This window comes from Prionailurus bengalensis, chromosome A1 (assembly GCF_016509475.1).
Source record: "Prionailurus bengalensis isolate Pbe53 chromosome A1, Fcat_Pben_1.1_paternal_pri, whole genome shotgun sequence".
Taxonomy (NCBI): domain Eukaryota; kingdom Metazoa; phylum Chordata; class Mammalia; order Carnivora; family Felidae; genus Prionailurus; species Prionailurus bengalensis.
Window position 1 is genome coordinate 207,051,629 of NC_057343.1, and position 14,374 is coordinate 207,066,002.

Sequence of the window (14,374 nt, forward strand, 5' to 3'; positions counted from 1 at the left end):
CTCTTAATTTCCTTCAGCTATTTTGCCCATCCTCTTACCCACCTCCCTTCTGGAAACCATCAGTTTGTTCTCTGTATTTAAGAGTCTGCTTTTTGTTTGTTTGTTCATTTGTTTTGTTTTTTAGATTCCACATATAAGTTATATCACTTTGTATTTTTGCTTTGTCTGACTTATTTCACTTAGAATAATACCCTCTAGTTCCATTCATGTTATTGCAAAATCCCATTCTTTACCATGGCTGAGTAATATTCCATTACATTATATATGGTATAATATATATGTGGTATAATATCCCATTATACCTATCTCTATCCATTCATCTATCAGTAGACCTTCGGGCTGCTTCCTTATATTGGCTATTGAAAAAAAATGCTGCAGTAAACATAGAGGTGAATGAATCTTGTTGAATTAGTGTTTTCATTTTCTTTGAATAAATATCCTGTAGTGGAATTACTGGATCATATGGTATTTCTATTTTTAATTTTTTAAGGAAACTCCATACTGGTTTTCACAGTGGTTGTACTGGTTTACGTTTCCACCAACAGCTGCATGAAGGTTCCTTTTTCTTCACCTCCTTGCTGACACTTGTTATTTCTTGTCTTTTTTATTTTAGCCATTTTGACAGGCGTAAGGTGATATCTCATTGTGGTTTTGATTTGCATTTTCCTGATGATTAGTGATGTTGAGCATCTTTTCATGTGTACATGTTGGCCATCTCTGTCTTCTCTGGAAAACATCTATTCAGGTCTTCTGCCCAGGTTTTGATTTTTGTTTTGTGTGTGTGTGTGTGTGTGTGTGTGTGTGTTGAATTGTATAAATTCTCTATGTATTTTGGATATTAAACCCTTACCAGACATATCACTTGCAAATATCTTCTCCCATTTAGTAGGTTACCTTTCTGTTTTGTTGATGGTTTCCTTCACTGTGCAAAAGTTTTTTATTTTGTTGTGGTTCCAATCAGTTTATTTTTGATTTTGTTTCCCTTGCCTGAGGAGACATATCTAGAACAATATTGCTAAGTCCAATGTCAAATTATTGTCTATGTTTTCTTCTAGGATTTTTATGGTTTAAGGTCTTATATTTAGGTTTTTAATCCATTAAAATTTTTTTTAACATTTATTTATATTTTGAGAGACAGGAAGAGACAGAGTGTGAGTGGGAGAGGGGCAGAGAGAAGGGAGTCACAGACTTTGAAGCAGGCTCCAGGCTCTGAGCTGTCAGCACAGAGTCAGACACAAGGCTCAAACTTATGAACCGTGAGATCATGACCTGAGCTGAAGTCGGATGCTTAACCGACTGAGCCACCCAGGCTCCCCTTTAATGCATTTTGAGTTTATTTTTGTGTATGGTGTAAAAATGTGATCCAGTTTCATTCTTTTGCATGTAGCTGCCCAGTTTCCCCAGCACTATTTGTTGAAGAGACTGTCTTTTCCCCAGTGTATATTCTTGCCTCCTTTGTTATAGATGGACTGACCATATAAGCATGGGTTTATTCCTAGGAAGAAAGAACCATGTATTCTTAATAGTGGAAGAGGATATGAAGAAAATGTTCCAAATAAGTAGCAATGTTTACAAACTGGGCATGTGTGATTTTGATGGACAACTAGAGTACATGAATACGTTTTAATGGTAGCATGGAACCACTGCAATAAGTTATTTTGTTCTTTCCAATTACACTTAGAACAATTTTTTGAGGTTAGCTGTTATTGATACCACGATTAAAAGTCATTACTATTTTCTCATCTCTGTTGTGGCGATGAAAATTTTATTCTATACCTTGAGTTTTCTTAGGGTAAAAGGATAGAGTTAAAAAAAAAGACAAAGGAAATATTTTCATTCTTTCTCTTGCTATTTCCAGCAGCCATATGCATGAGAAAGTTGTAGAATACTAGAGTCACAGTGGTCATTAGAAATCAGTAACAACTTCTAGCTTAGTCCAGTTCGCCAGTGGTAGTGATGGTTAATTTTATGTGTCACCTTGGCTAGGCTATGATGCCCAATAGTTTAGTCAAATACTAACCTAGATGTTGCTGTGAAGGTCTTTGTGGATATGATTAGCATATACTTATTTGACTTTAGGTAAAGCAGATTATTTTCTATAATGTTGTTGGGCCTCACCCAATCAGTTAAACGTTTTAAGAACTGAGACAGGTTTCCTAAAGAATTCCTCTTCAAGTCTGCAGCATAGAAGTCCTACTTGAGTTCCCAGCCTACTGGCCTGCCTTTTGGGTTTTCCAGCTCTTATGATCACATGAGCAAGCTCCTTAAAATAAATCCTTCTCTCTCCTTCCTTCCCTCCCACCTTTCCTCTCCCTACTTCTCTCTCTCTCTCTCTCTGTGTGTGTGTGTGTATATATATATATATATATATATATGCAGAGAACCGTGACTTATACAGCGGGGAAAGTAAAACCCAGTGAAATCACATGATTTTCTTAATGTCATTTAGTAAGTGGTAGCAGTACTGGTAATAGAAAGATGAGGAAACTGGGTCATAAAGTTGCCTAAAAGATTGTTTATAAGGCTGGGAAAGAAATTCAGAACTATCAACTTTCAACCCTGTCCTTTCTGGTGGATTGCATGCTGAGAAATGTGAAGTTTTATGCAAAATCAATATATTAAAAATTCTGGAATTTAAAGCAGATAAAATAGGAGAGGGATTGTTTGCTTTACCAAAAGATACAGTGTACAATTCCTTATAGAGACAACTTTCCTCAACATTTAAAGTGGTTTCATTAAAAAAATAATAAAAAATGTTTGTAAATTTTTAGAGACACGTAAGTTCAACATACTTGAGCAGGGCATATTTTTAAAGTGTATCCTATTAAAAAATATTCCCAAGATTCAATAATTATTTCATTCTCTTGAAGATGAATATTCTGTAATTATAGAAAAGGCAATAAAACAGACATATGTTATTGTCTGAATAAACATAAATCTCACATTTCATATGCTGCTTTGCTGATAACAAAGCTTTTCATATATGCCCCTAGAAGATTTACTACAAATCTCTGAGTTATTATCACTATTTTATAATGGAGATAACTAGGGCTGACAGAGACTAGAAGACTTGCCCAACATACTCAGAGACAGAGCAGCTGATTCCAGATCTGAGCTCCTATCATGGCCCTGCCATGATGCCCACAGAGCACCAACATTAGTCAGAAGGGTGGTATTTGTAGAATCTTATAGTGAGCTAAATTCTTCACTCTAATCAAAAGGATATGTGGGTTCTTACTAGGCTAGCAAGAATATTAAGATTTGCCTTAGGAAAAAAAAAAATCCCAGGACGTTTCTACCTTATTCTTAAAGATAACCCTGCCATGTCTTCTTGAAGCTATGAACTGATTCTAGGCAGGAATGGAAAATTTGATCACAAGGATGGGGACTGATCTCTTCTCTCCAACCTTCTCCCAGTGCTCCCCATTTGGAGTCAATATTCTTTGGGCTATGCATCTTCATAGGATAAACAAGCTTTAGTCGTGGATTTTAGTGCTGTAGGGTTTACTGAAATGAAATGATCATTCCCAGGTTTGACAGCTCTCTCTCTCACCTTGTTTTCATTTCCCCAACCGACTAGCATTTACTTTAGGAACAGGATTTACACACCACTGGATCACAGAACAGAGGCACCGTGTTGCATCTACATTCTCTGGGTTGCAAAGACCTAGCCAATTTTCAGTGCATCACTTATACATTCCTCAGGCCACCCTTAGACTCATCACGTTTGTAAAACTTTTCCTTCTCTTTCTCATCTGAGAGCAGGTGGACCAAGACAGTTCTTTGGAGGCTCAATGAGTGATTTCTCCTGAGAGAGACACATCTCTCTAGTCTGCCAAGGAATGAAAAATCAGACAATCGCATAAATCATTTTGAACGTTGCCAAATAAATTCCACCAAATGGTACTGGCAATAATCACAGTATGTCACCAGGAAATGTGATTTTCTTCTATCATTGGGCTTTAGCCTTGTCCTGAGTGCCGTGAAAACGAGACAGAGGACATAGCTTTCCCATGGCGATAACAGATTTCTCATGATCCCAGAAACGAAGGGGTTGAAATGCTTCTTTACCTTGAAACGTCTGGAACAGGGTATCAGGAATTAAGTAGGAACCACCTGGAATTTACTGCTCTTTGCCTACAGCACAATTGCCAACCATTCCCCAAATGAGGCAAATGGTGATTAAAGACCACCATTTTGTTATACGCAGGGCTGTGGGCTCCGGCTGAGGAGAGGCACAACCTGTTGTAGCTTATAAAAAAAGGAAAGCTCTTTGGTAAGAATGGAAAGTCCTGAGAGCCAGTAGGCGAGTCTGCTCCCCAGGAGGCGATAGCATCCCAAGTCCACTAGGATTTTAGCTCCAACCACCGGACTGTCTTTCGTCCAGACTGGACCAGGAAGTCACATCAAAGGGCCGAGCAAGACCCTGGGCAAAGCAGCTGGGTGAACCAAGTTACAAAGAAGCCAAGGAAAGCTGCAGAATGGCGAGAAAAGGCAGAGACGCATAGGAGGGATAAGACGGGAGGAGGGAGGCGGGGAGGGAGGGGAGAGAGCAGAAAGCCGAGCACGGACGTCAGGAACAAAAGCTCCGGCGGAGTCTGGCGGAGGCACTAGGGGAGCACGGGGTGTTTTGAATAATTATTAAAATTAGCATGTGTCTGCGCCATCCTGTGGGTGTGGCGCAGAGCGGAGTGTAAACTCTAGCGGGGCCGGAGCAAACACTGGATTAGCGGCAGCAGCCTGCCAGCCTGCCCGGGAGTGTGGGGACCAGCGCGCGGCACGCCGACCGGCACGATGGCCTCGTCTCAGGGGAAGAGCGAGCTGAAATTCGCCGACTGGATGGCAACTCTGCCGGACAGCATCCACAGCATCCCCCTCACCAATTTAGCCATCCCAGGTAGGCGCGCAGAGGCTGCCGACGGGGCGCTCCACCCGCCCCGCCCTGCATGATCTGCCACGAAGTGGTAACTTGCCACGCTGCCCGAGGGAGAGGAGCTGGTCCCCAGGGGTGGGTCTCCGGCCAGGCGAGCGCGCGCTGGGAGCCTCGGGCCTCCTGGCGTTTTGCAAACCTCTGGGGACCGTGGCGCGGCGAGTCAAGGTGACTGCTGTTGCACTGGGCTGTGGAAGCAGGCAGGCTGTGCGAGAGGACTGGGGCAGGGGGAAGCCTCGGCCCTAGGGTCCTCCTCGTGCCCCCTCCCACGGTTTTCCTCCCAGACTCGGGGTGGGGGGGGCGGGGGCGATTTCTGGGTCTGCGGGGTGACAGTGCGCGGGGAGCGCGAGCTGGCGTCCGAGGGCTCGGCTCCGGCTCGTGGACCTCCGACTCCATCCCTGTCACGGAGTCGAGCGGATTTGGTAGATTCTCGGTTAGAACCTACCCGAACCATTAATATTCGTCCCCAGTCTCCTTTAAAGAGACAAAGCGCTTCCCGAAGAGCGATGAAAGTTCGGGGACCCGCGGCGGCGTGACCACTGCCCTTGACGGGGAGCTGAAGGGAGCGAGGGGCGGAGGGGCGCCGCTTCCCGGTTTGCGTGGACCCGGCGGGCTTGGCCGCGTGGTCACCGTCTGGATTGCGTTCCGAGTGCTGTTAGCGTCGTGTAGCGTCCGGGTCAGGAAAGCAAACCCTTGCGGACCGAGCGTCTGTGTTGCTTGGGACAGAAGCCCAGCAGGGAAACCTGCGTGAGCGGCGGCCGAGGGTGCGATGAACTGGCCAACCAAAGGGGAAATAGCGGACAGTGCGAGCGTCCAGACAGCCTAGAAGGAAGTCCGGCAAAGCGAGGAAGAGACGCGAGGGACCCAGAGTCTTCAGCATGGCGCGCGCGGTTTAGACCAGAGAACTAGGCAGCTTTCCGGGGCGGGAGCGCTCAGTAGCCCCTAGCTCAGGTGTGCAAGAGAGAGGGACATTTCAGGGCGGACTACTACGGTGAGAGCTGGGGCCACGGCCATACTTGGTTACCAATTTGACTCTTCACTTGGGCTGCGGGTGCAGATGTCTGATCCCTCCAGGACCCGGCGAAAGGACAATTTACCCAAAGGTAGTCCATCCCTAGCCCAGAGCTCAGCCTGGTTATCAAGTTCACCCTTCTGGTCTATCTCCTCTTGACCTGCCCCATCCAGCGCCCCCTCTCAGCCACTGGAGGAAGACATAATAAAGAGGAAAGGAGAAAAAACAAGAGAGAAGGGTTCTTTTGAAAAATCCCAACAGGCTCTATCTAGCCAGCAGCGCTGGAATTGATCAGTAACTCAAATCAGTGGTCGTTAGTCAAGTGGATGTTTGGCTCCTAGGACAGGCACAGGTTGCATTCTGAGGGCCAACCCCTGAAGGAAGGGTTTGTCTCCTTTTGCCCTTCTTCAAGAGGTTGCTTCCCGAGAGCCCAGGTATCTCGGAGGAAAAGAACAACCCAGCTTCTCCACCCTGCACTTAACCCTGAGACCCGGGTGAGCCTCCAGATTGCTCTTTTGAAGGAGACGATAGAAAGTGCACAACTTTGTTGGCAAGATTTCACTCTCACTTCCACAGGCGTTCCTATCTTTTCTTGCTTTTTATTTGGCTTGTAGACGGTTGCTTTCATATGATCTCACCTGAGCATTTCTGTACACATAGAAAGTAATAAAGGCAAGGACTCTGATGCCAGCCTTCTGATAGATGACTCACCAGATATGCAGGGGGTTTAAAAGCCTAAGTTCACATTGCTAGTTCTGAGGGATGGTATGATACTATGTCAGAATCTATATTACATTTCTCTAATTTTTCACCTTTCAAAGCCGTAGTATTTACACCAGATCACATAATCCTTCCCCAAACCTCATGAAGCACACTGGTTCTATTAACTCCATTTCATAGCTGCAGCTCAGTGAAGGCAAATGATGTACCATCAGATAAATGATCTGGCCCCTAAAGTGGTCCTTGGGGAAAGTCTCCTAAGACTTTTAATAGGGAAACGCATTGGGATTTGTATCGGGATGACTCAGTGGCAAGAACTACTAACCAGGGTGAGGGGACAAGGAACGAGGCATTAGCAGGATACAGGGCAATTTTCCTTTTCTTCCCATGGGTCAAAGTGAAAACCTGAGGTCAGAGACTCTGATATTCTGCTTGTCTTCCAGTAGAGGCATTGGGGGTGAGACTGGGAGGCTTCACATGAGACCCATTTTGAATATGGTAATAGAGGTACCATTTGAATATGGTACTGTGGCATTGGACACAGTGGGAATTTTCACTGCTTTCCCAGCCCTTCTTAATATTATACTCAAAGCGAATCCCCTGCAAAGCATCCCATTCTCACCCCCAATACTTCTGAGAAAAAAAAATGTTTTGCCAAACCCACACCCCCGAATTTCCCCAGGATTTTGTAAAGTAGGTTTGGTAGACCCATACATATAAATGTAGGTGTAAAAATGGGTTTGGTACTTTTCTGCATTGCTCAACTGTGAGAATTTTTGGAGGAAAAAAGACATTCAAACTTTGATACAGAAGACTAATTGGAGACTATTAAACACTAATGGAATAATTGCCTTAAAATCATGCTAATAGCTTCCTGGCTGCTACATGTTTACTTGGCCAGTTGCTGCAGCTTGAATTAAGTAATTATCTCCACCATTTAAAACCACTCCTGATGCACCATACAAGTGTTTCTGTGGAAGGGAACGCCTGCTAGGTCATCCACTAAGTTCAGGTTTTCTTAGGTGAAGCAACCAGAGAGTGAAGAGCTGCTTGATAATGAGGCTACCCTCTTGGGGCAGCTGACCCAGATTATTCAGGGCTAGTGCAAAGAACAATATGCAGGTGCGCGATATTCCCCACCATGAGTGCAGTTCTGGCATCTCTAAACATTTCTCTCCTGGCGTCTTTAATGCTTTCAGAACCAAATCGCTTACTGGCTGTTTTGCATTTAAATGGTGTCATGATTTGGTATTGACTGGCCTAAGGAATTAAGTTAGTATTAGTAGTTTTTGCTTCTAGTCTACTTTTCAAAAGAATGGTACTGTCAGAATACGTTGACAGTTACTCAGATTTTAGTCTCATTCGTCATTTCTTCCAGCCTCTGATGACACCAAACTAAATTTTCATTCATACATGTTTCTTTAAACAATATCCTGGCATTTTGGGTTATGAATGATACTTCCTCTCACTATGGGCAGGTGAGAGAGGATCGACAGAGATGCAAACAGAAAGACAGACTATAAAATTCAGGTGAGAGCGAGTCTGATGAATTTCTGGCATCATTACAGTAGAGTTCTAACTCTATAATCATGGTGCCTCCAGAACCATGGTAAAGAGATCCATCATTGGAGCAAGCAAGCTGTTGCTTGATATGGCTAAAGTGTTAGTGATCTGGGTCTATGATAGGTAGTCATTCTGTCCAAAATTTGAAACATCGGGAAGGGTTTTATTATTCCATGGGAGGGATCGGCTGTGCGTTTTCTGATATGTGATGAAAATCTTCTTCACATAATGCAGCAAACTGACCAAGTGACAATGAAAGATGGGCTAAAATATGTGGTATTGGAACTCAGAGAGGATGTATGTTTCCTTGGTGTTGGAGGAGTTCATGGAGAAGTGGAGACCTCAAGATGGACCCCACAATCAGAGGCTCCTTACCCCACCCCTATCCTTGGAATGTGTTTTCCACACCTGGAGCCCTTTTCAAGGATGCTGCCTTAAGAGAGTAAGTTGTTATTGAGACCATCTGGCAGTACACGTGACTGAATCTGGGTAAGGCCTCTAAGATTCTCGTGGGTGGGTGCAAAGATGTACTCTTCTTGAGGCCACTGAAGACAAGCCTTGTATGTAGGTTCTCTTGCTTTACTAAACTTGCCACCTACCAGGCTGGGGGGGCCTGCTTCTTTCTTTGGTCTCTCCTGCCCTCTGTGTACACAGGTCAGGGTTTAAACCAATGCTTAAACTTTCGATAAGGAACACAGAAATACTTTGGAAATCAATAATCATGCTGTTGATTTTCTTCATTTCTTCCAGAAAATGCCAATGGCAATGAAAAAGAGCAGTTTTACTTAGAGAAATTAGATCTTTATATGGTCCTGATTTCTGTGTTCTTGTGTCTGCTTTTATTAGTTTTTAATGTCTTTCCCTACAACGATCTCTTCTTGTTGCCAGTATTTCTGGAGCCAGCTGTCTTTTTCCTTTTCCTTGTAACTTACTATTTCTGTTTTGATTGGGATGAGACCATCTACAGGACATATCTAGGATTGGGTCTAATTGTACAAATTTCTTTTAAAAATCAAGTTTTTTTCCCTATAATTTTAGGATGGTGACACTGAGATTAATCCTGGAAAGCAAACAAAAGCAACAAAATTGTTTAGGATGAATATCTTTCTTGTGTTGCCTTTCCAATTCCCAGTTTTGTTTTTGATTTTGCTAAAAAGGAAAAATTAAATATCTGGAACATAATTTATTCTAGGACTTTTCTTGATGAGTTGAACTGAATCACCAACTTTTAATATAAAGTGATCCTGATGCCATTTTACAAAATGCTTTCTCATGTACATACATGTTTTCTACATGTTCTATCAGTAAACCTCCAAGGCTTTGCCACTCAAAGTTGGTCCAGGAAGCAGGGAAGGAATAGGGGAGCTTGTAGAAATGGAGCTCAGACTCTACCCCTCAGACCAGTTTAATTACAATGAGCATTTTATGTGATCCCCAGGTCTTGTGTTTTTTTTTTTTTTTATGTTTGTTTATTTTTGAGAGAGAGCGCGCGCGAGAGAGCACACAGCGGGGGAGGAGCAGAGAGAGAGGGAGACACAGAATCTGAAGCAGGCTCCAGGCTCCAAACTGTCAGCACAGAGCCCTGTCGCGGAGCTCCAACCACAAACTGTGAGATCATGACTTGAGCCGAAGTTGGACACTTAACCAACTGAGCCACCCAGGTGCTCCCCTCGCCAGGTCTTGTTATATACACATTTAAAGTTTGAAAAACACTGCTTTAGGGTAGCTTTAAAGAGATCCTTTATGTAAGTGGTAGAGCCAAATTTAAATATACATTTTTGAGTAAGCTCTTTCTATTGGACTATGCAGTCTATTTATGAGCGTTCCAATTTACAATCAGGCTTAGAGCCAGAATATGGGTATTTGACTCCAGGCTAATGGCCCAGGTTGGGAACATACTGATAAGCTGATATTATAGTTCCTCATGCACCTTGAACATAAATGTGACTTAATTGCTACCTAAGTGTTCAAATTAGGTCGCTGTGATAAATGTAAAACCTTTCCCCTCATTTCCTTAAAGTACTGCTATCAGCCATCAACAGCACTTAAAATCATCCTATCTGGTGATGCTTGTGGTCACTAATGACAATTTAGGAAACAACCCTGTGTTGGTTCGTTGTCCATTGGTGTCATTCTTCATTATGTTACAGGCTCAGCTACTATTGTTGTATTTATAGGTTACAGATTCATTCAATTTATCTATAAGCTAGAACTTTTCAGTATTGCTCTTGAGTCATAGTGGTATCATGAATGCAAAATGTGTTAAATTATCAGCATCAGAAAGCCATCAAAACCATACGTGAACAATAAATTGATGTTTTATTAAAAAGGAAATGATTGGGGCGCCTGGGTGGCGCAGTCGGTTAAGCGTCCGACTTCAGCCAGGTCACGATCTCGCGGTCCGGGAGTTTGAGCCCCACGTCAGGCTCTGGGCTGATGGCTCAGAGCCTGGAGCCTGTTTCCGATTCTATGTCTCCCTCTCTCTCTGCCCCTCCCCCGTTCATGCTCTGTCTCTCTCTGTCCCAAAAATAAAATAAAAAACGTTGAAAAAAAAAAAAAAAGGAAATGATTGAGGGGTGCCTGGGTGGCACAGTCGGTTAAGTGTCTGACTTTTGATCTCCGCTCAGGTCACGATCTCACGGTTTTTGAGTTCGAGCTCCACATTGGGCTCTGTGCTGATGGTGCGAAGCCTGCTTGAGATTCTCTCTCTCCTTCTCTCTGCCCCTCCCAGTGTGTGCTCTCTCTCTCAAAATAAATAAATAAACTTAAAAAAAGGAAATGATTGATCTTGTTTATTTTGCAAACCATGCCTCATTTGTTTGAAGCATGGTTGACATGGAATAGATATATAAATATGGTTATAATTCACTTACTTGAATTTTAGTTATTGAACATAATCTGTGTTCTAAAACAGTTAAAATTTTTAAAAATCCTCAAATTGCTTCAATGAATAACACAATGTTTACAGGTTAAGGCTTACACACTTTACCCTTATGCAAATTTCTCATATCTTTACTTAGAGTTTATTTTCTCATATTTGATGCCAACCCTACCCAATCCAAATAGAGAGTGAATTACAAAGAAGAGGAATATGACTGCTGAGTGTCATATATCAGCAGTAACATAGGGAATGTTCATGGGGGAAGACTAACAAAAGAAGACCCAGGGACTTCTGGGTTTCCTAAAGGTAGGATTTCCTAAAGGTAGGGTTTCCTAAAGGTAGGGTTTCCTAAACCCTGCCACTCCCAAAGTAAAATCAGAATCATGGGGAAATTGTCTGTTTTGATACTTCCCAGACACCTCTTTAACGGACTTCCACATAGTTCTAGAAATCTCTGGTAAAATTCTTAAGTATGCTTTATAAGCTGATTTGGGGGGCTACCACATACATGGTGTCTGCCATTTTTCTTCTTTCCTGTTTTGAGGACACTTTAAGGAGTTGTCACTTTTGCTGATTGGACATCTACAGGACCTGTGCTTCCACAATTTTTATACCCACAATACCACTGCTGCTGACAATCCTGCCACGGCCAGAGATATGTCTGCAGAGACCCAACGTTGAGGATGTTAGTGTGTAAAAAAGGCCCTGGATTCCACTGTGGTCAGAGGCTCCCAGAACTGGTTTCCCTATTGTGGAAGCTGCTAATGCCAACTTCTGACCTGGTCTGCCATCACTGCTTGAGCTACGAATGCCAACAGTGACAGAAACTTTTAATATTTTTGCCTAGTAGGGATGTCAACAAAAGAGCTTTCTGAATTTATATTGATTCTTTTGTTGTTGCCCCTTACCCTAGAACTCAGGTATGAGTTTATAAAATAGAAGATAATATGTAGGATAGACTTTGTTCCTTACTGTGAATTATTCTCAATTGTAGCCCACGCTCCATGTGCACGTGTGTGTGTACACACATATAGTGGTTATCGACTTTAACTATTTTTCCAAGAAGCTTGTCTTTTCCCTCTGCCCTGTAAGTAGACCTCTGGTGGGTGCTACCTAATTAATCCTTCCTCTGGACGGGTCCAGAGTAGGAATGCAGCTGGGGTCTATATTGTTTTTGGTGAGCAGCCTGGAACAATGTAAATAGAGCCAAATAAACTGACATACCTAAAGTAATTGCTGACACTGCCGTTGTTTGAAAGCAGAATAGTAGAGTAATTGATGTACTCTGAGCCTTAAAGAAAAGTTTAAATCTCATGCATATGTAGATCTGTATACACACGTTTTATTGTTGATCAAAGGAGTCAGCTCTGTTAATATAGAAATTTTTACCTATTACGACTAATGAAGCTGCCTCTTACCTAAAAGCATTAGTTTGGGGAAACCGGAGAACATGTCATCTTGATGAGCACTCAAGGAACTTCTGGATACAATCATGGGACTTGATAGTTTCAAGAAGTTTATATATTCTCTTATTTCTCCTTCTCTGGGTGGGGTTAGGATCCATCTTAGAAGATTGGGAGCCAGAAAAATGCCTAAATCGCATATTCCAGAAGGCAGGAAAAAGTGAGAGAGAAATTTACCATGGTTCACATGGAATTCTGCTGCCAGAAGCTTTCTACTGAGCCATATGTTTTTATTATGCTCTATTAAGAGAGGAAGATGGGTCAGGAAGAGGGGCAGGAGGAGATGGTTAAACATTCTTGAGAAGCAGCCAGGATTAGTCACCTCCGGAGGCCAGGTACTGAAGCAGATGGCACATTGATTTGTTAGATGTGCTCTTGTTATGTTCCTATCTTTCATCACAGACCCTGGGAATGGACAGCTCTGTTACCACTGTATCTTAAATGCCAGCCAATACTATGTTTCGCATAGAATTCTTCCTGTGAATTAATTTTTAGGAAGCAGCTATGTTTATCCTTAGTCAACATTATAAATGATAGTTGTGTTCCTTGATCTACTTGGAGAATTTACTTCATGAAGAAAAGTGGACTAAGATGAATGGATAATCTTAGTTGCCTGCTAGGCTTTCCTGGAGGTCCCCTCTGGCTTCTTGGGTGGCGAAGAGGAAGATGTGCTTGAAGGTGTCCTAATGGGCAAATGGGAACTTATCTCAATGCATGTCTCAGGCCACATTGCACTATGGAAGGAGGAGGGGCAAGGGGAGCAAGAGGAGGAGAAGGAAGTCCAGGGCTGCCTTTTGTAGAGTTAGCTCTGAACATACTCCTGCCATGTCTGGCCCTGAGCTTTTCTCCCAGGAAAGGGTAGGGGAGAGGCGGTGTTTGGGGGTTGGGGTCGGTGGTCAGGGGGATGTGAAGATACTGACTTGAAAGTTGCTAGAAGGGAAGGCTACAGAACTGTTTTGTTTAGACTTGATCACACCCTCAGGTCCTTATTTCTCCTTGTATCTGTTCAAATTCCTTGGGTCCAGCATTAGAGTCCCAGTCTTGAAAATGTCCTTGATTCTCTTATCTCACTCTTTCTATCTGCTTAGCTGGAAAAGCTTCAACTTCATTAACCTCTATTTTTTTTTAAACTTATTTAAATCCCAGAAAACTTCAGTGGCTAAACATTACTGGTGGAAAAATTACATAGCCTGGATGCCTCAACTCACTAGAAATTTCTGACCGTATATCTTATTGTACATCCCCAGTAAATTAGTTTCCCTGTTCTCTAAGATGATAATTTCATATTTCTTCTTGCTCCTCAAATCAACTTGCTCCTTCCCACCTCACTCTAAACTTAGGACCTCATCTTATGTTTTACACACACACACACACACACACACACACACACACACACGTGCGCGCGCACACACACACACACACACACACAATATACGTACAGAGAAGAACTTCCTCAGTTTCCCATCATTAACCCAGCAACCTACCTGCACTGGTTTCTACACATTCTGCTTTTTCTTTATGTAAGAGAAAGCCCTGGATATGTTCCTCCCTAAGTCCATCTTCTCTACTTGTGGTCTGGATCACATCCACTTAAATCTCCTCAGAGTTTACTCCCAAATTCATCCCCTCTCTCTCCTGTGTCATTATTTTTCTCTACCTCTACTGGATCACTCCAGTCAGTATACAAACATATGTTATTATTGCCCCTCTTAAAAAAAAAGTCCTCTGGCTCCATACCAGCCTCTCTCTCCACTGTAGTATTTCTCTCTGATATTTGTAAAAACAACTCCTCTGTCTTGAAGTTT

At 42.8% G+C, this 14,374-nt stretch overlaps 1 protein-coding gene across 1 annotated transcript in view; it reads left to right on the plus strand.

The window, feature by feature from the left end:
* The first annotated feature begins 4,229 nt into the window (after positions 1–4,229).
* Positions 4,230–14,374, plus strand: part of PLCXD3 (phosphatidylinositol specific phospholipase C X domain containing 3) — a 167,168-nt gene continuing 157,023 nt past the window's right edge. Inside the window, exon 1 of the mRNA XM_043599235.1 lies at positions 4,230–4,897. Within this exon, the coding sequence (XP_043455170.1) occupies positions 4,795–4,897 (103 nt within the window). The 5' untranslated portion in view covers positions 4,230–4,794. The remainder of the gene's footprint in view (positions 4,898–14,374) is intronic.